At 36.7% G+C, this 25,528-nt stretch overlaps 1 protein-coding gene and 1 non-coding gene across 5 annotated transcripts in view; both read right to left on the bottom strand.

Moving 5' to 3' along the window:
* The window catches only part of ABCA6 (ATP binding cassette subfamily A member 6), a 71,646-nt gene that overhangs the window by 19,931 nt on the left and 26,187 nt on the right, over nt 1-25,528 (bottom strand). For all 4 annotated transcript variants that reach the window (XM_016932840.4, XM_016932838.3, XM_016932839.4 and 1 more), the window contains exons 10-22: nt 24,608-24,776; nt 19,260-19,318; nt 16,733-16,843; nt 16,115-16,290; nt 14,976-15,095; nt 14,580-14,718; nt 13,542-13,632; nt 12,161-12,300; nt 9,056-9,172; nt 7,393-7,576; nt 6,827-6,993; nt 4,190-4,323; nt 2,147-2,284 (exon numbers count right to left, since the gene is read on the bottom strand). In XM_016932840.4, coding sequence (XP_016788329.3) covers nt 2,147-2,284; nt 4,190-4,323; nt 6,827-6,993; nt 7,393-7,576; nt 9,056-9,172; nt 12,161-12,300; nt 13,542-13,632; nt 14,580-14,718; nt 14,976-15,095; nt 16,115-16,290; nt 16,733-16,843; nt 19,260-19,318; nt 24,608-24,776 — 1,745 coding nt within the window. The remainder of the gene's footprint in view (nt 1-2,146; nt 2,285-4,189; nt 4,324-6,826; nt 6,994-7,392; nt 7,577-9,055; nt 9,173-12,160; nt 12,301-13,541; nt 13,633-14,579; nt 14,719-14,975; nt 15,096-16,114; nt 16,291-16,732; nt 16,844-19,259; nt 19,319-24,607; nt 24,777-25,528) is intronic.
* On the bottom strand, nt 901-1,011 carry MIR4524A (microRNA mir-4524a). The gene has a single exon (NR_106644.1). It is a non-coding gene; the product is annotated as a microRNA mir-4524a (primary transcript).

The raw sequence follows: 25,528 nt of genomic DNA on the forward strand, positions 1-25,528 counted from the left end.
GGAAATCCTGTCACATGCTACAACATAGACGAACCTGGAAAATATGCTAAGTGAAATAAACCAGTTACAAAAAGACAAATATTCCACTTATATAAGGTTTCTAAACTAGTAATATTCATAGAAACAAAATAGGATGGTCATTTCCAGGGGATGGGGGAGGGGGAAAGCTAATTGGCATCGAGTTTCAATTCCGCAAGATGGCAAAGTTCTGGAGATGCATTTCACAACAATGTGAATATACTTAATACTACTCAACTGTACACTTGCAAACAGCTAAAATGGTCAATTTTATATCATGTATTATTACCACAACAAAAAAACAATAATTCAGAAGTTAGGACCTCTGATGAACATATAATTCAGGCCTGAGTAGCACGTCTTTCTGAGCAAACCCAGAGATGGAAACCTCAGTAGCTGGGTGGATGTGTTCTGAAGCACAGAACCAAGAAGAAAACTTGTTGCTGCTTGTCTTAACTTCAGGGAAAGGAACTTTAAATCACCACCCCCAAATCAGCATCCACTTGAGGCTAGGCCAAGTGGACACTCTAGCAGCATCTAGGACCACCTCATGGATATAATTAGAGGATAGCAGCATGAGCCTGTCTCAAAATAATTCCACAATTATTTAACTTTATTTAAGACTTTGAGGGCTATGTCTATAAATTCTGTTTTTCATCATAGGAATGAGGGAGGAAAGGTGTGTGCCATGGGGAAGTGGGAGTGGGGAACAGGTTTCTAATAGAGTAGCTATGGGCTTCAGTCCATTTTGATCCTGAGCAAACACAATGGCATTAGGAAGCTAATAATTCAGAAGTTAGGACCTTTGATGAACACATAATTCAGGCCTGAGCAGCATGTCTTTCTGAGCAAACCCAGAGATGGAAACCTCAGTAGCTGGGTGGATGTGTTCTTTTGAAGGATAGCAGCATAAGCCTGTCTCAAAATAATTCTGCAGTGAGACAGGTTCATGCTGCTATCCTTCCAAAGAGGAAGGGTAATCACTGTCTCTTTCTGCTACTCCTCTGGTTCCACTTTCTGGAGAATTCCCTTCAGACATCCCTTCCCTCGAGTCATCCTGTGCAGCAGACCTGTTTACGTGATCAGTCGGTCATACTCAACTCACGGAGGTATGTGTCTGTCACGAACATCTCAAGTACTGTATATTTCATCCCCATTGTTCCCATGGCTTACAGAAAACCTGTGCTTGCATATACTCCCAGCACCACTGATTCAGTGAAGCCAAAACTGAGCTTCACACTTTTGTCACAAAATGGACTTCCCTTTGGATGGCTTCATTTCTAATCCTGCTTCTTGATGTTTCAGACTTCTGGTGTGAAACAGTTGGAGTCAGCTTTGAGACACCCCTGTTGGTATCAGGCAGGGTCTACCCAGAAAACCATGACTACGTTAAGTTCTTAGAGTGCAATTCCTTATGACATGGTTAGGTGGGTGATGAGCATCCCACAAGGATGGTGAAGTGAGAAGCAAGCTATTGTTGCTTCTGGGCTTCAGGAACAGCAGAAGGAGGTGATGTGACTGGAGCCCAATGTAGGGGGTCCTCTGCTCTTCTGTCTCCCACCACTGCTTTCTGGTGTCCAAACTGTCTGAAGCCAGACTATAGCCAACTGACACAGAATCCAATGCAGCCTGTGTGTATTAGGCTCCCTCACAACGTAGAGCAACTATGAGTAGGTGAATAAATAAATCAACAGATAGCCCCAGAACTGGCAGATTCTCCTTCATATTAGTCTGTCTACTACACATTTAGTCAATGGAGGGTCCACTAACTAATCATAATAGATTTATATGTAACCAGGGTTACAAGTTCTCCTGATTTCCAAGTCAGTGTTTTCTTTTTTTCTGTTTCTCTTTCTCATACACTTCCACAATCAAGTATGTACAACTTTTCAAAACATTGCCTAGAAGACTGACAAAATATTGAAAAGTATTCCCTCACGATAATTATCTGATAACTTGGCAGGAAAAAAAATCCTGTTTTGTTTGCTATAACCCATTTAAAATATTAGGATAAAATAATAATTTTCAGGCTTAACAATCACTTATGGATATTTAAAAGCTAAAGAGAGAAAACATAGGCTATTTGCCCAATTCTTAATTGTTTAGACTCAGTAAATCCAATACTTACAAGAGGAAATGGGCTTGACTCAATTCGAATATGTTGTGTATGATTAAACATTCGAAGTAGCCCATTGCTGATAATATTCATAAGAATTGGAAAACAGTGCAATCTCTTGGTATTACACACAACTGAAAATCTATAATCCTTAAAACAGAAACAAATATATAATGTTAATGCTAAATTCTTAAAGAACAAAGGCAAGGTTTATGTATAAAAGATCCTAACAGTGCCACATGCTTGTTGTGTGTCCATCTTCAAGTGAACTAAACTTTCTGAGCTTTACCTTCCTCATCTATGAAAAGGAAATACTAAATGGGTTGTTATAGGGCTTAAATGACACTCTATTCATGTACATTAAGCTCTAGCACAGAGTCAGCATACAATCAATATGAATTTTTATTTATATTACTAATTTTAGATAATTTTGTCTCCATTTTGCTGATGGGGAAATTTCAGTTAGTAGAGTTTAAAAGTCTCCCTGACAAGGAGATGCTGTCAGTTTATGATGAAGAAGCAAAGGAAGATTGGGCATGGTGGCTCACACCTGTAATCCTAGCACTTTGGGAGGCCAAGGTGGGCAGATCACTTGAGGTCAGGAGTTTGAGACTAGCCTGGCCAACATAGCAAAACCCCATGTTTACTAAAAAATACAAAAATTAGCCAGGTGTGGTGACACACATCTGTAATCCCAGCTACTTGGAAGGCTGAGGCAGAAGAATCACTTAAACTCAGAAGGCAGAGGTTGTAGTGAGCCGAGATCACACCACTGCACTCCAGCCTGGGTGACAGAGCGAGACTCTGTCTCAAAAAAAAAAAAAAAAAAAAAAAGAAGCAGCAGCAGCAAAGGAATGCTGGCCTTCTGGATAGGAGATAAGCATGGAGTTCATTAAATATTCATCCTTACCCTGCCAAAGAAGCATTTCCCCACTTCCTAAAGCAATCTTTATATTTATGTACTTCATGTTTAGGAAAATGTTCATTAATCTATTAGAAGGTTTATTGTTTAAATCTTACCACTAGTTCATGTAGTAAATATGTGAGGTATGTAACGTAGTAGCTGACGAAGTAATTTCCCAAAACTGGCACAAAGCGATTACATTTTTTATAGCATATTTAGTTTATGTAGAACGGAATTCAGTAATACAACTTCAAAGGCTTTTCTTTTTTAAAAATTTACTTTGTAGCATGAAATAAAGAGGTAGCTTCACTTAATTAGGCCCCTTGCTTTTATTAGAATGCAAATAAGACTGAAGAGTTCTTAACATTAAGATGTATTTTTAAACCGAGCACGGTGGCTTATGCCTGTAATCCCAGCATTTTGGGAGGCCAAGGCGGGAGGATCACCCAAGGTCAGGAGTTCCAGACCAGCCTGGCCAACATGATGAAACCCACTCTCTACCAAATATTCAAAAATTAGCTGGGCATGGTGGTGCCTGCTTGTAATTCCAGCTACTCTGGAGGCTGAGGCAGGAGTCACTGGAACATGGGAGGCAGAGGTGTAGTGAGCCAAGATACTGCCACTGAGCTCCAGCCTGGGTAACACAGCAAGACTCTGCCTCAAAAAAAGTATTTTCAATAGTCTTGTTCTCTAATGAATCTCTATGGCTTGACTCTTTTACCCAAATCGACATATGCTAAGGTAGCAGACTGAGAATACTTTTTTCAGGTATTTCGTGTAGATATTATAGTATTTAATGTATTTTCTCAATATATAAAAACAAACTTTATTCAGGTAGTTAGCTACTGAATAAAATTCCTTAAATCCATAATTATATTGGTTGATAATTATAAGCTATAATATTTTTATTGAGTTTAAACAGTACAATTAAATTTAGATCCTTTCAAATGTAAAAGTTATCTAATTCAAAACAAAACTAAGATAGAAAATGTTTTACAAAAACTTAGGTAAACTTCACAGTTTATTAAATAACAACCCAGAATGTTTTTCTGAGTCAAGTTGCTGTATACTAGCTTTAATTTCTGCAGTTTTAAAACAGCTAAAATGTAGTACTTTTTGTTTTTTTCATAAAAGCAAAAAGGCAAACATACCTTTTGTTTACCAGAAACTATGATAGCTCCATTGTATGAGAGGCCATCAGTACCATTTCTGTTTTCAAAGTCATCTACTTCCAAAAGTATATTTTGATGCTTCAGTGATTTTATAAAATCTTCAATATTTGATTCTAATATGAAGTTAATAAGAGAAGGCCATAGAAAAGTAAGAAAATACATATCAAACTTTTAAAATAAGTCATATACATAATTAAAGTTAATATTTATGGAATACTATGTATAAATGTCTTTCTTTGGGTATCACAATAATAATATTGACCCACACTGTACCATCTTCTATTTAGCAAATCTTATACCACAATGAATTAGCTTTATAAATCTGTTTAATGCAAATTAACATGTAATCATAAAAATAAGCTAATTCTATTGTATGACTTTTGGTAAACAACAACAACAACATTTGAATTGAATAATCTGTGGAGATATAATAATTTTATGAGGAGTACTTCAGATTGTCCAGCCTAAAACAGCCAATGATAACACTCTTCTCTCTTCCTTGTTCTTCCAAATAATGGACAAGTAAATATATATGTGTCTGTATAACACATACATATGTTTTACTTTATTCTAAACATTTACGTACATATTCCATACATGTATGTTGTATAAATATAATCTTTCTTAGGAAATGAAAAAGGATGCCATCATCAGATCAAACTTTTAGATATGACCCTGAAGAAGAAAGCAGATGAGAACGTCTGACCGTGAAATACGAGCTGAGAAAAATTCACAGCCTAGAGCACACCAGAGCAAGCAGCTGAAGGTAAAACCAATTTCCAGGATACCTGAACTCAGAGTGGATGAATGCAAGGGGGTAAGGTATGCTCTGAAGCTATAGTCAGGGTCGTGACCTATACCTGGGAAAAGATAACCCGTCAGGCCCCTCCCCACGTTCCACACAGAACACACAGTAGCCGCAGTTGTCCCCAGGGTAACAGTCCCATATTTACTTACTAAGAGACCTTATCTGAGGAGCACAGCTGGGCAAACCTGAAGTAACTGCAGACAATAATTTGAGCAAGATGGAATGAATAAGAGGAAAAGAAGGACTTTTTTTTTTTTTTTTTTTTGCCTTTGAAATGGGAGTTTATAGTGGGCTCTGGGATTGGAAAAATAAGGCCAAACCTTAGATGAATTAGGATCCCCCAACCAAGTGATACAGCAACATGCACATAGAAAATAAGCTTTCCATGCACCTTGAGCAGCCACACACCCCACTCCACCTCCACAGTCACTTGAGGTGCAATGCCATATGGCGACCCACATTCACCTAGGCAGACAGGGATGCTCACATTAAAAGATAAACGTGTTACCAATAATTGGCAGATTTTGAGAAAAGAGGAGCAAAATGGCACAGAAGCTTCAAACTTAAACCATAAAATACCTAAGTACAGAGACAAAATAAATATATTAATTAACACAAGCCCACTGCCCTCAAGAGTGACCAAAGAGGAAAAGAGAGACCTAATTTACTTATCTTATGAGCTCATAGGTAAAGAAACCTTTCTAGATCTCAGAAATTAAACATACAATTAGCATTTAAGGTAGTGAGGTGAATAAAATTTACTTTCCAAAACCCAAATGGAAAACAAGAATGAGAAACGGAAAGGGAAAGACTGTCTTTGTTTAAAGAGCATACACCGCAGGCCTGAATCGCAGATCCATGGGAAAATCAAATGAATGAGGAACTCAGCAAGGGAAGACTCTTATTGTGATTTTTTTTTTGTTTCTTTGTTTGTTTGTTTGTTTTAACATCTGAGGTACTAACATAAAAGTTCCTTCTTCAAAGTTAATTAAGCGGTTAGGAAAAAAAAAAAAAAAAAAAAAACAATTACTGGCCGGGCGCAGTGGCTCACACCTATAATCCCAGCACTTTGGGAGGCCAAGGAGGGCAGATCACTTGAGGCCAGGAGTTCAACACAGCCTGGCCAACATGGCAAAACCCCATCTCTACTAAAAATACAAAAAAAAAAAAAAAAATTAGTCAGACGTGATGGCACGTGCCTGTAATCCCAGCTACTCGGGAGGCTGAGGCAGGAGAATCGCTTGAACGTGGGAGGTGGAGGTTGCATTGAACCGAGATCACACCACTGCACTCCAGCCTGGGTGACAGAGCAAGACTCTGTCTCAAAACAAAACAAAAACAAAACCAATTACCCATTGTTTGGGATAACAAAATAAGGCATCTTCCTGTATCTTGTACTTAATGAAGGGGCATGGGGATTAGATAGGCCATCTTCACATGGTAACCAGTGTGTATTGTCTTTGTGGTATAGGTTAGGCTGCTGTGTAACAAAGGGATCTCAAAATAGAACGGGTGTGCCAATATAGAAGTTTATTTGTCACGTAATAGCTTAGGGTAGTCAGGTAGAGAGACGTCTTTACTCTTCCAGGTTATACAGTGACCCAAGTTCTTTTTCTCTTGTCCTCATCATCCCTGTCATCTCCAAAATCAGAGTAAATCTGCACTGTTCCTCATAAGGTGTTTTCTATAAATGAAGTTTAAATACCCATTTTCTTCTCTTATGATTTACTTTCCCCCCCCCCACCTCCTGTGCTATTCAACAATAAAAATAACTTATTTCTGGATTTAAATTTTATTTTTCTTTTCACCTGTGTTATTGATGATCAACAGGCTGGTACGGGGTTCCTGGGGAAGTTGTCCAGGAGAGAGAAAATACAATTCGTTTTTAAATTCCCAATCGATCTTTTCATTTAACATAGCATACATTATATTTTCAACAATCAAAGGGAATATTGCGATTCCAAATATCAATAATCTAAACAATAAAGAAAAATTAGCATATTAATCTCCAGGAATTTTATTTATTTAGTAAGACATTCCACAAGTATTTGTTGAGTGCCAAGCCTGCCTTATGCCAATCATGATTCTAGGTGCTAAAATTCTGAAGATAATACCCTAGCATGCTACACAGTACCAGAAGGCATTACTATATAAACACCAGGTTATCAAACCATGAAAACAAAACACACCTGCACGTATAAGCTTAATCGAGTGTGAACATACAGGTATTCCCACTGTCAGAAAAATTAAATGCTGAATTTATCCACCCCGTGGCAGAAATGTCAGATATTGTGTTCTAGTTTTAAATTATCTTCTGGTTTGAACCTCTTTTGAAATTCATGATCTAACAAAACCACAGTACTCTCCTACTCACAGGGTCAATAACACTTTAGTTTGACGTTTTAACTTTAAGAAACGGAGCCGTGCCATGGCAAAGACTTGCATTCTCCAGAGGCCCATGTCACTCACAGCTGTCTGCATTTCAGAGAAGGAAGAGTGAGCCAGCTCCATTTCATTGAGGCTTTCTGAGTCTCTTATCATCTCCACTTGCTCGAAATCTATAAACACACACATACACAAACACACATATTATAATATTAATGCCATCCTGGAGGCATCATAGATTTTCCTTAGTAATATTAAAAATAGTATTACATGGCCAGGCATGGTGGCTTATGCCTGTAATCCCAGTACTCTGGGAGGCCAAGGTGGGTGGATCACCTGAGGTCAGGATTTCAAGACCAACCTGGCCAACATGGCTAAACCCTGTCTCTACTAAAAATACAAAACTTAGCTGGGCGTGGTGGCAGGTGCCTGTAATCCCAGCTCCTCAGGCGGCTGAGGTAGGAGAATCGCTTGAACCTGGGAGGGGGAGGTTGCTGTGAGCCGAGATTGTGCCACTGCACTCCAGCCTAGGAGACAGAGCAAGACTCCATCTCAAAAAAAAAAAAAAAAAAGTTTTACATTTGTTTTTATTTTTATAACCAATTCAAAGGAATTATTTAGACATTTTTCAATATTTATTGTTTATACTTCACCACTGCCATCTATATTTTCTTTCTATAGTTAAGTTTTATAATTGCCAATGGTGATAAAAAATTAAAATTTTAAATAAAACAAAATTTTAGATTGCTTGTGGTTACAGTGCAAACAATATAAGAAACATGTTATGATGTCCATATTCTATACTCAGTGAGAAAATACGCTGAATTCATACCAAAAGAATAATTCACAAAAATGGTGATCTCATTGTGCCCAATCTTTGAAAAGCAAAGAAATTCCCAAGAGTATCATTCCTCTGAGGGATTTTTTAAAAATCTTCTGCATAAAAATAGCCAATCATTACACCTAAATATCTACTACTAAGGTATCAATCATTTAGTAGTATAGGGGAAAGATCATCAGCTCTGAACTACCATATCTGTACATGTATCTTACATCTGTGATTGGGGAAAATCACTTAACTGCTCATAGGTCTGATTTTCTCATTTGTAAACCAGTGCCAATGACACTTCTTGGAAAGGTTATTATAGGAAAGATAATGTTGAAGGCATATATATCAATGTATAGCCATACATTAATCTAAGTGTCTGGCATAAGAGGAGCTCCATAATGACAATGATTATTATCACCCATTAAAATACACAAGAGTGGATACTGAGAATTCTCCCCACTAAGACTTTAGTGGAATTTTGTATATTAACAAGCTTACAGCAATTTTTATTTTTTAAAAATCTGTTCAGACCTCATTCCCCTAATTAAGAGCCTTTCACAGCCTGAAGGTATCTAAGAAGCAGGGAACATCTGAGGATAGGAAATAGTTTCCAAAAGGAAACTTGGTAGATGCCATGAAGGGATCTGTGATCAGTCTTAGTAATGACGCTAAGAAATAATGACAGCCCATCTCAAACAGCAGAGCCAAATTTGGAATGAAATCACATTTCTTAGTGTGAATCACCCATAAGAAATTATAAATACTAAATTGACACATGATCATTTGGGAATTGGTTTTCTGTGAATTATACAAATGGCTTTACCTTGTTCGATAGTTGACTGTCCTTCCAGTTTCATAAAGACTTCATTTAGAGTTGACATGGAAATGTCATAACCTGTCACTCCCTGGTCAGAACACTTATCCAGATCACTGAAAAGATCTAAGGCAAAAAAATATGAATAGATACTTTGGAAAACCACATTGAGAACTAAACCAAGTAAATTAATACTTATTTAAAAGACAATACATAATATTGTTAAGAAAATTATGTCCTTGGAGTATCACAGTAGTCAAAAGCAAAATTTCATGAGAATGCTCTCCTTCTCTGAAATGACTAAGGAAGACCTCTTCCTCCATCCTCAAACTGCCTCACTTCATCTTCCATTCTCAGTTTATGAGCTTCCTGCAGATTTCTCTGCAGAAATCTGAACAATCAGAAAGACCATTATCTTCTCACCTCCACACTACAAACCCACGTATATCTCTACCTATATTCTGGGTCTTCTCTCTGTATAAGTCTTTCAGTGCTTTCTCAATGCATTTAAAATAAAACTTAAAGTCAATAACACAACCTCTGAGGCTCCAAAAGAGCCTGTCTCCATCTATCCACACAGCCTTACCCACCTCCATTTGCCATTCTGCTCCCTCACTCATTGCCCTCCAGCCATTCTCCTTTCCCCTTGACTTGGAGTGCTCTTGACCATTTTCTTCTTGTGGCCTTCAGTGACCACTCTATATAAACCTCAGCCAGACACCAGTCATCACTCTAACTCACTGGCCTTGTTTATTATTTTAGTGTACAATTGTTGAAAAATTTTGTGTATTTTGTGTGTCTACTTTTCCCTATCTAGTTAGATGTAGGCTCCATGAGAGTAGAGACACATATCTCTTATTTAATGTGGTATTTCTAGTTCCTGGAGCAGTGCCATTTATATAATAGTTTCCCAGTACACATTTATTGGGTAACCCTTCTATGGAGATACTTGCATGAGACTGCAGGATTCTAGAAGACTCTTAGATGCTACTTTCTAGTTTGGGTGGGAGGATGGGCTAATGACATTATTGAGAGGAAAGAGGTGGATGAGACTGTAGCAAACACTGTGTTTCCCTATGACCCGCACATGGCAGCAATGGACCTGGGAGTCCCATGTACGGAAATGGACATAAGCATGCCATTAGACAGCAGAGGCCTTGGGTCTGTGTAAAGAGGCTGCCATGGGCCAGGAGGTCAACACTAGAGACTCTGGCAAAGTAACATATTCCAGTGGTGGTACCAACATATAATTCCTTATTCTCCATCTCTGACCAAAAATGAAAATGGACCAGTTGCACCTCACAGGGCCTTAGTCCAAGAACAAAATAACATGGCATAGTCCACTGATCTGAGAAGAACACCATCTTCTATGCTACTACAAGGACATAGAGAGCTGCCACATTGGGGAGTGAAGCTAAAATCTGGGAATTCCTGAGTATTTGCCTAATGAAACCGAATTATGCAAAAGAGCTTATTTAAGGTAGGTCTATAGGGAGTTATACCTTTAACAAACTAAATGTTTAAACCAAAGGGAAGCTGTTTAAATCAAGAGACTGAAATATATTTCCTCATTTGTAAGATAGGGCAAGTTATAGCACCCATCTCATAGAAAGAACAGTTGTGAGAACTAAAGGAGTTAATATATATGAAACCATTAGAACAGTGCCTAACACGTAGAAAACATTACACAAAGAGCTAGTAATCTTTAGGATTGCTTATCAAACAAAGTCTGAATGGGTGCTGCTACCCAGTTGGCAGGGAACCGAGGGTTGAACACTTTTGTAGACTATGTAAGTTGTTTTTCTCTGCAAAATATACATGCACAATTAAAATAGAGTAATCCTGCCTTATCTACAGTTTCATTTTCCACAGTTTCAATTACCCACCATCAACTGCTGTCTAAAAACATAAAATGGAAAATTCCAGAAATAATTCATAAGTTTTCAGTTGTGTGCCCTTGTAAGCAGTGTGATGAAATCCTTCGCCATCACACTCCATCTTGCTCAGGCTCAGGACGTGAATCATCCCCTGTCCAGCAGAACCGTGCTATACCCACCTGTCACTTAGTAGCCCTCTGGGATATCAGAGCAACTGTCACGGTATTGCAGTTCAAGGCACCCCTATTTTACCTAATAAGGTTCCCAAAGTGCAAGAGTAATGATGCTGGCAATTTGGATATGCCAAAGAAAAGCCATAAAGTGCTTCCTGTAAGTGAAAAGGTGAAAGTTCTCAACAAGGAAAAAAAAAAATCTTATGCTGATGCTAAGATCTAACGTAAGAATGAATCTTCTGTCTGTGAAATTGTGAAGAAGGCAGAAGAAATTCATGCTACTTTTGCTGTTGCACCTCAAACTGCAAAAGTTACAGCCACAATGCGTGTTAAGTGCTTAGTTAAGGTGGAAAAGGCATTCAGTGTGTAGGTGGAAGACATGAACAGAAATGTTTTCCGATCGATGGCAATTAGGTTTGGTTCTACCCACGGTTTCAGACATGAACTGGAGATCTTGGAACTATCTATTCCTTGTGAATAATGGGGGGCTACCTTACAAAGAGAAACCTGTAGCAGAAACCTTTATGCCCCACCAACACCTCTTCTGCATTCACCTGTACACGGTAAATCTGCTTATTAAAAACACCTACCTGAGGTCCTTTTTCTGTACTTGGAAGTATTCTAAGCTCATGTTCAGAGTAAGCCAGAAGGATGAGAAAGTTAATGCTCTCGTAGGCATCCCTTAATCAACAATGGATAGGGAACAGTGGGTAAGAACCCCAGCTTACTCACCCCTCTGGTGACAAAACGCTGAGCCCACTTACTTCATTTATTTCCCTCACGTGGGCATTGCACCTCAATTGCCTACCACAGTAATCTGCTCCAGAATTCAGACTTCCCTGGCTGCCTTCCCTTCCCTCTCTCCTGTCCCCATTATCTGCTGGTGCTTCCACGAAGCAACTACCCAATAAATCAGTGGCACTCAATCCTTCCTCTTGAGTTCTGCTTCTCAGGTGGCCAAAACTAAGAAAAATTCTAAATTCATTGGACAAAGAAAATTATTTTAATAATAATGTGAACATTTTTTCCCATATTTCATTTCATTGTAATCATAGTTGAGTTACCTGGAAATGTATTTGTCCTTTCCAGTGGCAAAGTATATACAAGCTTTTCTTTGTTTTCTGTTTTTAATTTAGCATCGGGGATGTGATGAGTAATGAAGGATGTTATTTGTTCTGGGTTACATATTTCATTCCTATGTAAACTAATATTTAAAAGAAAAGATAAGTCATTTGCATTTTCTCCACCACTATCACAAAAGAAGAGCTTTAATTGAACACCTAGCTGTTGAGCACAACTTTACTTGGCTTTATGGAACAAAAAGATGAGTAAATACTAACATGATAGTAATCTATCAGTTTGAAAATTTTATAATCTATATATGGAAAATGTATAAGCTCAGAACAATTATAAAATATACAAACAAATATATAATGTAAATGGAACTATATAGAGTTTTATATGTATAGTTATAGATAAATGTAGGAAGGTGAGAATGTTAGGAAGAAGAGACTTCTTAGGGAAAATAATTATTATACCAGACCATATCATTAGCTAGTAGAGAAAATCTGGCCCACATGCATGCTTTGTTTGGCCATAGGGTTATTTTAAACAATTATTTTAGCCTGGATATACACCAATATGGTTTGGCTGTGTCCCCACCCAAATGTCATCTTGAATTGTAGTTCCCATAATTCCCACATGTCATAGGAGGGACCCAGTGGGAGGTAACTGAATCATAGGCAGTTACCCTCATGCTGTTCTCATGATAGTGAGTTCTCATGAGATATGATGGTTTTATAAGGGGCTTTTCCCTGCCTTCAGTCTGCATCTGTCCTTGCTGCCGCCATGTGAAGAAGGGCGTGTTTGCTTTCCCTTCTGCCATGATTCTAAGTTTCCTGAGGCCTACTCAGCCACGCCGAACTGTGAGTCAATTAGATCTCTTTCCTTTATATATTACCCAGTCTCGGGTATGTCATTAGCAGCATGAGAACAGACTAATATATACACTTTTTTGTTAGCCACAGTTATCATTACTTTCTGCCCCTAGATTCTCTCCTTGTTGATACTGGCTTCTGAAATTATTTGCCTTTTTGCCCTATGAAAGAATGAAAACATATTTCAGAATTCTATGGATCAGCTGAGGAAAATGTGGGTAGGAAGCAGGTAGAGGTTTAGGCTGCACAGAACAGCTACCTAGAAAAGTGGCACATGAAGTAGTCTTGCTGTGAAAAGTCAGGCTTGGTTTATCATGTTGAAATGTTGCCAATGATTAACATTGTAAAGACACAGGAGGAAGGAAAGTATGAAAAGTATTCAGGAAACACTGATCAATCCAGTATGGTAGAGATGAAGCACGAGGCCAGTTCTGTTTCATAATTGTCCACCTTTTTCATATACCAGTATTGCAAACACATAAATCCAATCTATTCCCAAAGTCTTTACCTTAGGTGATATCCAAGACCCCACCTTCTTTTCAAAAAGATAGAAGAACCTGCACACTTCAGTCTCCCATTGGACATGATCACTTTTCTATCTGAATGAAAGAAATCAAGGGAGAAAAGATATTGGGGGTCATTTCTTCTTTCTCTAGTAAAGAAAGATGAGGAGCCAAGGCTCAGAAGTGCAAAGGAGAAGTATTCAACAGGGTATAACTAGATCTAGTGTGCATTTTAACATTTGAAATACATATTAAAATCGATGCATTTAAAATGAACTCATGATATTATTCAGCCATAAAAGAGAATGAAACCATGTCTTTTGCAGCAACATGGATGGAACTGGAGTCTATTATCATAAGTGAAACAACACAGAAACAGAAAGTCAAATACTGCATGTTCTCATTTATAAGTGAGAGCTAAAAAATAGGTACACATGGACACACAGTGTGGAGTAATAGACACTGAAGACTCGGAAGGGTGAGAGAGTCAGAGGGGGATGGGGAATGAGAAATTACTTAATGGGTACAATGTATATTATTTGGTGATGAATACACCAGAAGCCTGGACTTCACCACTACATAATATATCCATGTAACAAAACAGTACTTGTACTCATTAAATTTATACAAATAACTTAAATTTAAAATAAAATAAGCTCATGAACACCAGTCTATCTGCACCTTCCAATACTTTCTGAAAAAAAAACCACATAAATTACATGGTATACTGTATACTCTGATGCTAAAGAATAAGTGTCTATTTTTCAATTAAATATATATAAAAAAAGATTTGAATGTTTAAATTAATTGATAGCTGATCTAAAAAAAAAGGTAATCAGAATTTTTCATTAGTTGTCACTACCTAGCAAATGTACAACCAGAAAGGAATTCCACAGTGGAACTAGACTCCTGTCGTCCTCCTGACTGCTATAGAATGTAGGAACATCACCATAATGAGAGCAGGGCTCTTACCCTGGGAATAGACCTCGCTTCTAAATTCCCCAATTGCATCATGGTAACACTGAGATAAAACCAACAATTACCAGCCAGGATGTCAGCCTCATCCATGGACTGGGTACTGAAAAGGATCACATGATCTGCTCTACGCTCTCTCAGGAGGCTCCACACTTGATCTCTGGAAAAGGGATCCAATCCAGTAGTTGGTTCATCTAAGAGCAAAATCTACAGAGAATGAAGATATATAAAATATGTCTCTCTTTCACATTAACTGTATCCAGAAGATAGCATGAAAAACAATAAATACCATAAAATAATAACCATCCAGCCATTTTTCTCCAATATACTTCTACTTATAGTTAAACATAGCAGGTTCTCTCTTGATGCATTACAATGAAAGCTCTACCACTTTTAGTGGTAAAAGAACTTGACATTTTGCAGACATTCGACCTGCTTCCTTCCCCATGCATAATCTCACTTACTTGAGGATCTCCTAAAATGGTAATCCCAAAAGTCAGCTTTCTTTTCTGTCCTTCACTTAAATGTTTAGCAAGGTTATCTTGAATGTTTTGCATGTCCAATTCCAATAATATTCGTTGTACCTATATGAGAAAATACACAACTTTTAAAATCCAAAATGAAGAAGACATTTATGCAGCCAAAAGACACATGAAAAAATGCTCATCATCACTGGCCATCAGAGAAATGCAAATCAAAACCACAATGAGATACCACCTCACACCAGTTAGTATGGCGATCATCAAAAAGTCAGGAAACAACAGGTGCTGGAGAGGATGTGGAGAAATAGGAACACTTTGACACTGTTGGTGGGACTGTAAACTAGTTCAACCATTGTGGAAGTCAGTGTGGCAACTCCTCAGGGATCTAGAACTAGAAATACCATTTGACCCAGCCATCCCATTACTGGCTATATACCCAAAGGATTATAAATCATGCTGCTATAAAGACACATGCACACGTATGTTTATTGTGGCACTATTCACAATAGCAACACTTGAAACCAACCCAAATGTCCAACAATGATAGACTGGATTAAGAAAATGTGGCACATATATACCATGGAATACTACGCAGCCCATAAAAAATGATGAGTTCATGTCCTTTGTAGGGACATGGATGAAGCTGGAAACCATCATTCTCAGCAAACTATTGCAAGGACAAAAAACCAAACACCGCATGTTCTCACTCATAGGTGGGAATTGAACAATGAGAACACATGGACACAGGAAGGGGAACATCACACATGGGGGCCTGTTGTGGGGTGGGGGGAGGGGAGAGGGATAGCATTAGGAGATATACCTAATGTTAAATGACGAGTTACTGGGTGCATCACACCAACATGGCACATGTATACATATGTAACTAACCTGCACGTTGTGCACATGTACCCTAAAGTATAATAAAAAATAAAAATAAAATCCAAAATGATTCATATTATGCAATTTTAACCACTCATTAAAGCAGTCGATATTTGTTATGGGACCTCTTTGCCTAAATTTTATTCATAACAGGGCAAATAAATCATTGAAGAGAATTCTGTGGTCATGATTTAATTTGGTAAGTGGTTGGCAGGTCAGTTAATCCAAGCATGCCCTCCTACCTCTTGTTCCACTTCCTTTAGATGAATCCCTTTTATTTTAGCAAACAGGCTGAGGTTTTCCTTCACGGTGAGTATGTCAAATTGAACATTGAATTGAGGACAGATGCCAGTTATCTTTCTGATTTCCTCCAAGTCTTGCATTTCAGAGAGATTTTTATTATAGATGGTAACTGATCCTAAGAATAGAAGTTAAAAATAAAATTGGCAAGATAATACATTCTATTAATATTCATAGATCTCATTTAAGAAAATATTGGCATATGTTCACAAATGTCTAAAATGATTTGTGAACTACTAATTATTCTTGACATAAATATATGCTTATAGAACTGCATATATGTGAACACAATTTGTGAACTACTAATTATTCTTGTTACAAACATATGCTTATAGAACTGCACATTTACCCTGAAATATCACACAATGGAATAAAGATAATAATTTTTATAAAATTGCAGAAATATGAAGTGTATTCAAAATTATGTAGCTCTTGGAAACAACTTTAGATAAACATTATTTCTCTTAAGCCATCAAATTTAAAATTTAAAATGAGAGGCATATGCTTGACCTCATTCTATTATAAGACATCTTGCCTTTGAGAAATTTCTTTTTACTCACCTTCTGTTGGAACAGACAATCCATTAAGAATATTTAGCAGTGAAGATTTGCCAGCTCCACTGTGACCCAGGATTGCCGTGATTTGACCTTCATATATGTCAAAGAGCAAGCCTATTTTTAGAACAAATTGTTAACAAATTATTAACAGTATAAACAGAAAGGCATTAGACAGTCCTGGTCCCAACATAGAACAAGGCTATTTAGTTTAGTGGCATATTTCTCAGCATTTCAATACTTTAAAATACACAATGATCAATATTTTCCTAATTGCCAAAATAATATGTGACAGAACTATAATAATTAAAATAATATGTTACTGGTGCAGGATATAGCGACCAATGGAACAGAACAGAAGTCTAATATGGACCAAAGAAAATATAAAACTAAAGATTAATAAAATGACCTTTCAAATTTATTAGAAAGATGGTTTATTTAATAAATAATATTGGGACAACTAAACGAATACATTAACAAATTTTATGTTTGTAATTTTTTTTGTTGTTGTTACAGGATCTCATTCTGCCACCTAGACTGGAGTGCAGTGGAGCAATCACAGCTCACTGCAGCCTCAATCTCCCACGCTTAAGCAATTCTCCCACGTCAGCCTCCTGTAGCTGAGACTATTGGCCCACGCCACCACACTTGGCTAATTTTTGTATTTTTAGTAGAGACAGGGTTTTGCCATGTTGCCCAGGCTGGTTTCAAACTCCTGAGTTTAAGCAATACACCCACTTCGGGATTTACAGATGTGAGCCACCATGCCTGGCCTGTAATTTTTAAATGCAAAGTATACGGTGTTTTCCAGGGTAAGAGGGAAGTGATACTGGCTGTTGGGACTGACCCACAGTAACTGGAAAAATTAAATAGAAGCCTCAGTTTTGTCATCTGCAAAGTGAGAGATATATTAACATGTCTTTCACAGGCCTAAATGTAAAATGGTACATGTAAATCACTTAGCATAGTTTCCCGCACACACCAAGTCCTCAATGAAATCTAAGTGTTTATTGCTATTGTTGTCGTTGTCATTATTATTCATTATGTATTGCTTGTGGGAGTATGACTTTTTATGATTTTAGAGGGAAATAATTTGAAATATGAATCAAGAATCTTGAAAGTATGCTTCCTTTGAATAATTCTGCTTCTAGAAATTTATATTCAAGAAACAATTTATGACATTTACAAAGATTGAACAAGGCTGTTCATTCTAGTATTTTTTATTACACTAAAAATTGGAAACAAATTGAATCTCATACATTGGTGTGTTAATAAGTTAGTCGTGGTATCCATATAATGGAATGGTACTTAGCTTCTGAAAAGTAGGCCATAGATAAAAGATTTCAAAAGTGTGTCCCAAAGGTGTTGCAGATGTGCTCCAGAAACTAACTCCATGAGGAAGGAAGAGGAGGCTAAGGGAATGCAACTTCTTCCCTGATTTCCCAAAGAGCAGCTATACTTGGTTTGAATTCATAATCATATTTTTAATGTGTTGATGTCCAATGCTTTTAATTTTTTAAGGTGCTGCTATTTTTAAAATGAACAAAATTCTTAAAGAAGTTTTTTGTTTAGACAAAAAGAAGTTCATGACTTGATGAGTACAAAGGTAGTTCAAAATGTGCTCCAAAACTTTAAGTAATCAATTTAAAATTATTTCAGTATCTCCTGAGCTAACATTAAAGAAAGAAATCACAGCTCTAGATGGTATTTGATGAGAGAAACCTAGAGAGAGAATAAAATTGCTCATACAAATACATTAAATTCTCAAAGACCTAATCTAAAAGCAATGAATAAGACTGAATTAGAGGATGCTGTATTTATTAGAAAATACACGCAATATAAACACAATGGTCGGAGAACTCTACACTTCTGGAAGGTTCATGGCTCTTCTTTTTCAGCTTTTAAGGCTTCTGTCTTTTATAAAAATCACTTTTATCCCTCCTAAAAATTATTTTTAATAAAAGTAAATAGTCCTCCATGAAATCTAGCTACTCACTTTGATGTTTGCTTAAATGTCTGTTATAGAAAACTGTATGTTAGAATATTTTGTATCAAAATGTGTTTTTTCATTTCAAATTATAACAGGTTTGTTATAGGATATTGACTTGTGAAATTTAATTCCTAGTCAATGGTTTTACTCATCTTGCTTTAGTTAACCTCACCAGTACATATAAACTATGTAAATTCACCGGCTAGTATAAAACCTTTATCAGATTTCAGTCTAGATGTTCTTTCCTCACAGTGACAATATATAAAATATTGTTCATAGCAGATTAATCTTTAAAAACAAAGAGAAATTACATCTTTCATTGTATGATACCACTTTTATAAATTAATAGATTCATGAAATATCTGGAAGAATTTTACAGCATATTCTTAATCATGATTAATGTCCAAGTGATAGCGTTAGGTTATTTATATTCTTTTTTCTTTTGCTTATCTACATATTTCAAATTTTTTCACATTAAATGTTTCCCTTTTTTATAATAAAGAAATAAGTGAAAGAATGATATTTTTCAATGTTTTTCTTTACCTTTCAATGCTTCCACTTTTCCAGATTTTCCTTTATATTCCTTCTTAACATTTCTGATTCTGAAATAACAAAAAGGGTGCTTACTTAGCCAACACAGAAGTGAAAATAGCACGGGCCATTTATAGCCCTAGTCATAGTGATAACTGCAGCCAACCACTTTATGTGAAATAAGGGATGGCATAAACAGTCTATTCAGAAAGAAAAAACCCTATTTTTGATTACTCATTTCCCCTGAGGTAGAAAATAGAGGAGTCTCTCTCAAGTTACAATTCAACTACTAGTATTTTGCCTAGAAAAGTAGAATGCTGTGTAATTATCCTCACTTTCTTCCTCTAGCTTTAGAACAGTTGGTTCTTCCCCCTGTTCAAGATCAGCTCATTTACCTAGGGTCTTGAACTGGCATCCTGCATCGTCTCCAAGTCTTGCTTATTAGTTTCTTAGTCAGACACTCTGTCACCTGCATCTTTTATAGTGTTCTCTCTAATAGTTCCTCTTTGAACTCACCTCTACTTTGGACACAATTTAATTTCTCTCCTCCCTGTATTGTACAAAATTCTCAAAATAAACTTGCCATTGTAAACTTGCCATTTTCACTTCCTGACCTTTAATTCCTCTTCAATTGCACTCTGATTTCTGAACTCACCACTCCAGTGAACCACTTCATAATGAAATCATTAGTGACCTCCTAATTATAAAATACAACAAATACTTTTCCATTCTTACATATTGGATTATGAGTCACTGTTGGTGACTTTCTCTTTGTTAATGGTGACTTAATTGCTTTGCTTCTTATTTTTCTAAATGTTCCTTCTTGTTTCCTAATAAAGTCCTCTTCCTTCATCAGACACATCAGCTTGATATTCCACAGGGTTCTCCATGTATATGATGGATCTTCTCATTTGAGACTCTCTCCAGAAGTTTTCTCGTTGGATTTTTTGTTTTAGCATCAACCTAATGTTGACCCCACCCTTTTCATTGATCTTTAGATTCACACATCTAATGGTTTGCTGCATAGATAGTCTCTCTCTCTGTCTCTCTCTCTCTCACACACACACACACACAGACACACCGCTCTTAATAAGTGGTTGTTAATTGTGAATACACATTAGAATTCCAAAGGGAACTGATGCCTGCAAACAACATCTGAGATTCATATTATATTCACATTAATTACTTCTCTGCAGAGTTCACAGAAAAAAAGATTCACATTAATTGATCTGGGGTGATGAGTTTTTCTTGGCAGTGAAGGCTGAGGATTGGGATATTTTAAATGTTCTTCCAAACGAGTCTAATGTGAAGCCAGGTTTGAGAATTAACTGCTCTAAAACTGCATATGCAGAACAGACTTCACTGCATTGTCACCTAAACCCATTTCCCCATCATGCAGGATCTTATTTGGCAGCATGGACATTCAACTCCTCTCTTCCTGATTCTCACTCAGATTCATCACCCATCCAACCTGGTATCATTTTTGTAAAATTTAACTGTAAAATAGTTCAAGTCTTGGGTCCCTTTTAAGTCTTCAACTATTCTTCTCTTGTTCACTGCCTCTAGTTCCTTTCCCTACTTTCAGTTTATTCCCCTAGAATCCATGCTTCACACAGGAAACAGGGTGATTTATTTTAAAATCCATTTTATTTACTCCTCAACGTTCCTCATCAGCCTCAGAGGGAAAGTCAAGGCTACTTTGTACCACATGAAGCAGCCACTCATGGTCTGTCCAGTGACATCTTTCGGCATCCTCGGCCTCATGTTTTATGTGTCAGGATCACCAAACCACCATTTATATCCTGCACAAAGCTTAGTGCTTTTTGTCTTTTCTGCTGGGTGTGTCATACACATATACATATACACATGCACTCACACACACATATGTACATATGCACAAACGCACCTTTTTATCTGTCTTATTCTTAGAATGTTCATTGCAACATCATTTGTCAGACCAAAAAATTAGAAACAACTAGAATATTTTTCAATGTCAGAAAAGATAAATAAAAGTGGTAGATTCATATCTTAGAATACTTTTATATAAAAATTAAAATCAATGCATTAGCCCATAGTTATCACTATGAATACATCCCAAAAAGCAAAATGCTGAGTGTAGAAGCAATATGTAGAAACTTAAGTACAGTCTGATACCATTTATAGATTATATCAAAAACACACAGAGCTATATCACATATATCTATATCACATATTGATTAGGGCTATAAGTGTATGGTGCAATATGTAAATATATGAATGGAAAGTGATAACACCAAATCCATTATAAAGGTAAATTCTGATGAAGGATGGAGAAAATATTTTAAAGAGATCAAAAGGGACTTTAAATAAACATATAATATATCCATTAAAAATACAAAGCAAATACGACAATAATGTTTATATCTGCTCAACCCGGATGGTGAATATGTCAGCTTTAAAAGCCTAAATTTCTTCAGTAATTTTTAACTTTTTAAAACAAAAATAGACGTTCTCTTCTTCGATTTCCCTAAACTAGGGTAGTTAACACTTCTATTGACTAAATAACAGTAGTTAATATCTCTATCCCTACATTTATCAGATTGAATTTCATGTACCTATTTATTTTGTTCCCTGTGTTGTGTGCTCCTTGAAAGACAGTTTATTGTTCATATTTGCTGCCCTAAAGATTAGTAAAGAACCCAGCAACAATATGTTTGTTGAATGAATGAATGAAGCAAAGTTAAAAGATGATGAGTCTCACCAGGTATTTTATTTCAGCATTTCTTTGTAAAATGGAATCCCTGTTGAAGTGAAACTTTAATGTTTTGTTCTAATAAAGAAAATTCCATTTAGGAGGAGCTGTTGTTTCTGGATTTTAGACATGAAATCAGTCATTTACATTTGGGGCAGACATTCTACCTGTGTTCTGGGAATATTGCCTGAATGGTCTATTGTTACAGGAATGCACATATGTGTACACAATTGCCCCCAGAGAAAATGTGACTTGGGAGTTATGAATGAGGAAGAGCCAGTTGTGAATAAAAAATGTATATTTTTACAAACCCAGAATCATGATTCTGGTTAGAATTCTACAAACTTTCATCCATACCCCTGATACATAGAGCTTAAAGATTACATACCCTGTAAGCTCTATGTATCTTAGGGGAAGAGTTCCTTTGTATATAAAGCATTTCTATATAAAGGGGAAGAGTCAATTTTTATATAAAGCAGAGACCACATAGGAAGAAAAAAATAAATGGCTTAGTGCCTTTTATATTCATACAAGATAGAATTCACACGTTGGAATTGATTGAAAAAGATTTGACATTCTCTACAGGTGGGGAAGAGTAATGATGCCACTAAGAAATGATCACTGTGAAGAAAGAAGAGATAAAACTTGTGGATTGGAAACTGCATATACTGTTGGATGGTTGAAAGGCAGTTTTAGACTGCCTTGCAGCCCCAGACCTGCTTTAACAGTCAGTGAGTGTGTACCACCTTGTCATTAAAGAGCTACAACATTGACCGCCTAAGCCTACTTTCTTGCTTTGGTGTGGATCTGGGGTGAGGTGCCCCACAATGGAGCCAAAAGCTTTAGTGAATAGTCCTTGCATCAAATGACTTTCTTTCCCTGGTTTGTCAGTAGCCTCAGGTCTCCACCTGAGCTAAGAATCCAGACCAAGTGACAGGTGTGCCCAGTCAACACTGTATACATTGGCTAGGTTTGGAGGCACAGTGGGGGTGTGGGAGAAGAAGGGAGAAGTTGGGGGAAGGTGGGGGTGGAGGACATTTTACTTTCTTTCCTAGGTCACTAGGCAGCAGTAGAAGAACAAAGAAAATTTTGAGGTCTTTGTAAGTAAAAGATTTTGTTAGAAGATTGGATCTGAAAATTATTATAATTTGAATAATAATATAATACAATATTATTTTGTGCCCTCAACTGGTAAAGAAGGATTGATGACACTGGAACTGAGTTTTATGGAATTATTCCTCACTTGGCCTTTCTTGTTTGGATAGAAATTTTCTATAGAGCTGGTGTACTCCTAGCTAGAGCAGAGGAAGCGCTTTTGCCCCTCTCAGAAAACTTAAATGGAAAATTGGTTAAGAACTAGATGGAGGAAGCTTAGGTATATGGGTTAGGCCTCTTTGTCTTGGAAATATTTCACTTCCTAGATATGGTTCTCTATTCATTTTTCTTTGCCTCCTGACATCTCAATAGTATGTTAAGAGCATAGACTGTAGAGCCAGACTATCTGGATTACAATTCCAGTTCCCCACTTGCGAGTTGTGTGATATTGGGTAAAAGGCTTAAGCTTTCATTGCTTCACTTTTTGTATTCTCAAAATGGGGAAAATAAAGATACCTACCTCGTAAGCTTTTTGTGCGAATTATGTGCAAGTCAGGTACACAGTCAGCACTAAGTAAACATCTGTTAATAAATAAACGATTGCTATTTAAAGCGCTGATCCGTTAACTTTGTGCCAAACTTTGTAGAAAAATCTACAAAGCTATTTTGAAATCCACGATACTTGGGTTCAATCCCAAAACTGCTGAGTTAGAATCCCTGGCTAAAAACAGATATTCTAAATGCTCCTCATGCAATTCTGTGATATACCAAATCTCATAACAACCCTACAAAGTCAATATTAATCTTGTTTCATAGAAGACACTGAGACTCATAAAATTTACTCATTTTTCCAAGATTACACATCAAATGAGAGAGGAGAGTATTAGGATCTAAGAATTTCTGATTCAGAATTTCTTACTTCTTCCAACTTATCATATAAAGCCAGATGAAACCATGGAGAGAGGGGTTCACAGAATGAAAGGAGCAAGTATAAAAGAGAGGTGGGCACAAGAGAAAGAGGCAGAAAGGGGGACAAGATGAAGTGTGGCTGGATAATATGATACAGAGCTGATAAACAAGGAGGATTTTCCTTTCAAGTAACAGAAGAAATTGGTGGTGATGGAAATGGAGCCGTTCAAAGTGACATTGACAAAAACAAATATCTTCTCCTTCAATATTTTGCCTCAAGCTCACCCTGATGCTCTTGGTTAATAATTCTTTAGCCTTATGTTCTCACTCATAGGTGGGAATTGAACAATGAGAACACATGGACACAGGAAGGGGAACATCACACACCGGGGACTGTTCTGGGGGAGGGGGAGGGGGGAGGGATAGCATTAGGAGATATACCTAATGCTAAATGACGAGTTAATGGGTGCAGCACACCAACATGGCACATGTATACATATGTAACAAACCTGCACGTTGTGCACATGCACCCTAAAACTTAAAGTATAATAATAATAAAATTAAAAATAATAATAATTCTTTAGCCTTGTGCTCATGCATTAGTATTACTTATAAGTGTGATTACCTGATGGCTTCTTTTCCTTGGAATTCAGGAGCTACTGGTTCAAAATAATCATCAGAGGGATGCTCAGCATCGATTTCTTTCTCAATAACCTTAGCATTAGTCCTTTGGTGTTGGAAACAAGATGATGAATTCAAGAAAAATAAAGGAGAATAATGGCGCTCATCTCCATCTAATTAACCAAGAGGCAACAAAATATGATCAGTAATAGTAAAACAATGCACAAAGAAGCCTTGCTAACAACAATGCAGAATGCCTTGAAGTTTTAAGCATCATAGAGACATTTTTTCTTCTAAAACTCTATTTATTATTAAGAAGAAAACTTGATGATGAAGTAAACAATGAGAATTCAAAGGAAATAACATATTGCAAAATTAAACAATATAATACAGCTTTCAACAAAGTATAAATAGAATGTGATCAAAAAAAAGAAAGTCAATAGGAAAGTGAGGTTCGAACAAAATATTAGGTGTATGACCAGCTGAGTTGGACTCCAGCTTTTCCCTGATCAAGACATTAGTACAGATTTTAGAGCCTCTGTTGTCTACATCTGTAGAAAAGGACACCCAACAAGGAAATCATTATATCTCCTTTTTTTCCAGTCTTAACAATGTGTTGCATTATCCTTAATAATAGGCTCATGAAAAACAGATTTGTATCACCCAATAAACATATTTATTAAATTTTTTAAAAATGTGATCTAAAAGGTATTTAGGAGAATGAATGAAACCAAATATTTGGGAAGACACAAAGCCTTAATACAGTGCATAAAAATAATTGTAGACATGTTTGTGAACTTAAATAATTTGACCACAGCAACATAATTGAACATAATATTGAAATCTATATATTCCTGCTTAGGCATGAATACATGGAGAAACTGCATTTGTTTAGAATAAATTTATAGTGATATTTTAAATATAT

The sequence above is a fragment of the Pan troglodytes genome, chromosome 19, assembly GCF_028858775.2.
Source record: "Pan troglodytes isolate AG18354 chromosome 19, NHGRI_mPanTro3-v2.0_pri, whole genome shotgun sequence".
Classification (NCBI taxonomy): domain Eukaryota; kingdom Metazoa; phylum Chordata; class Mammalia; order Primates; family Hominidae; genus Pan; species Pan troglodytes.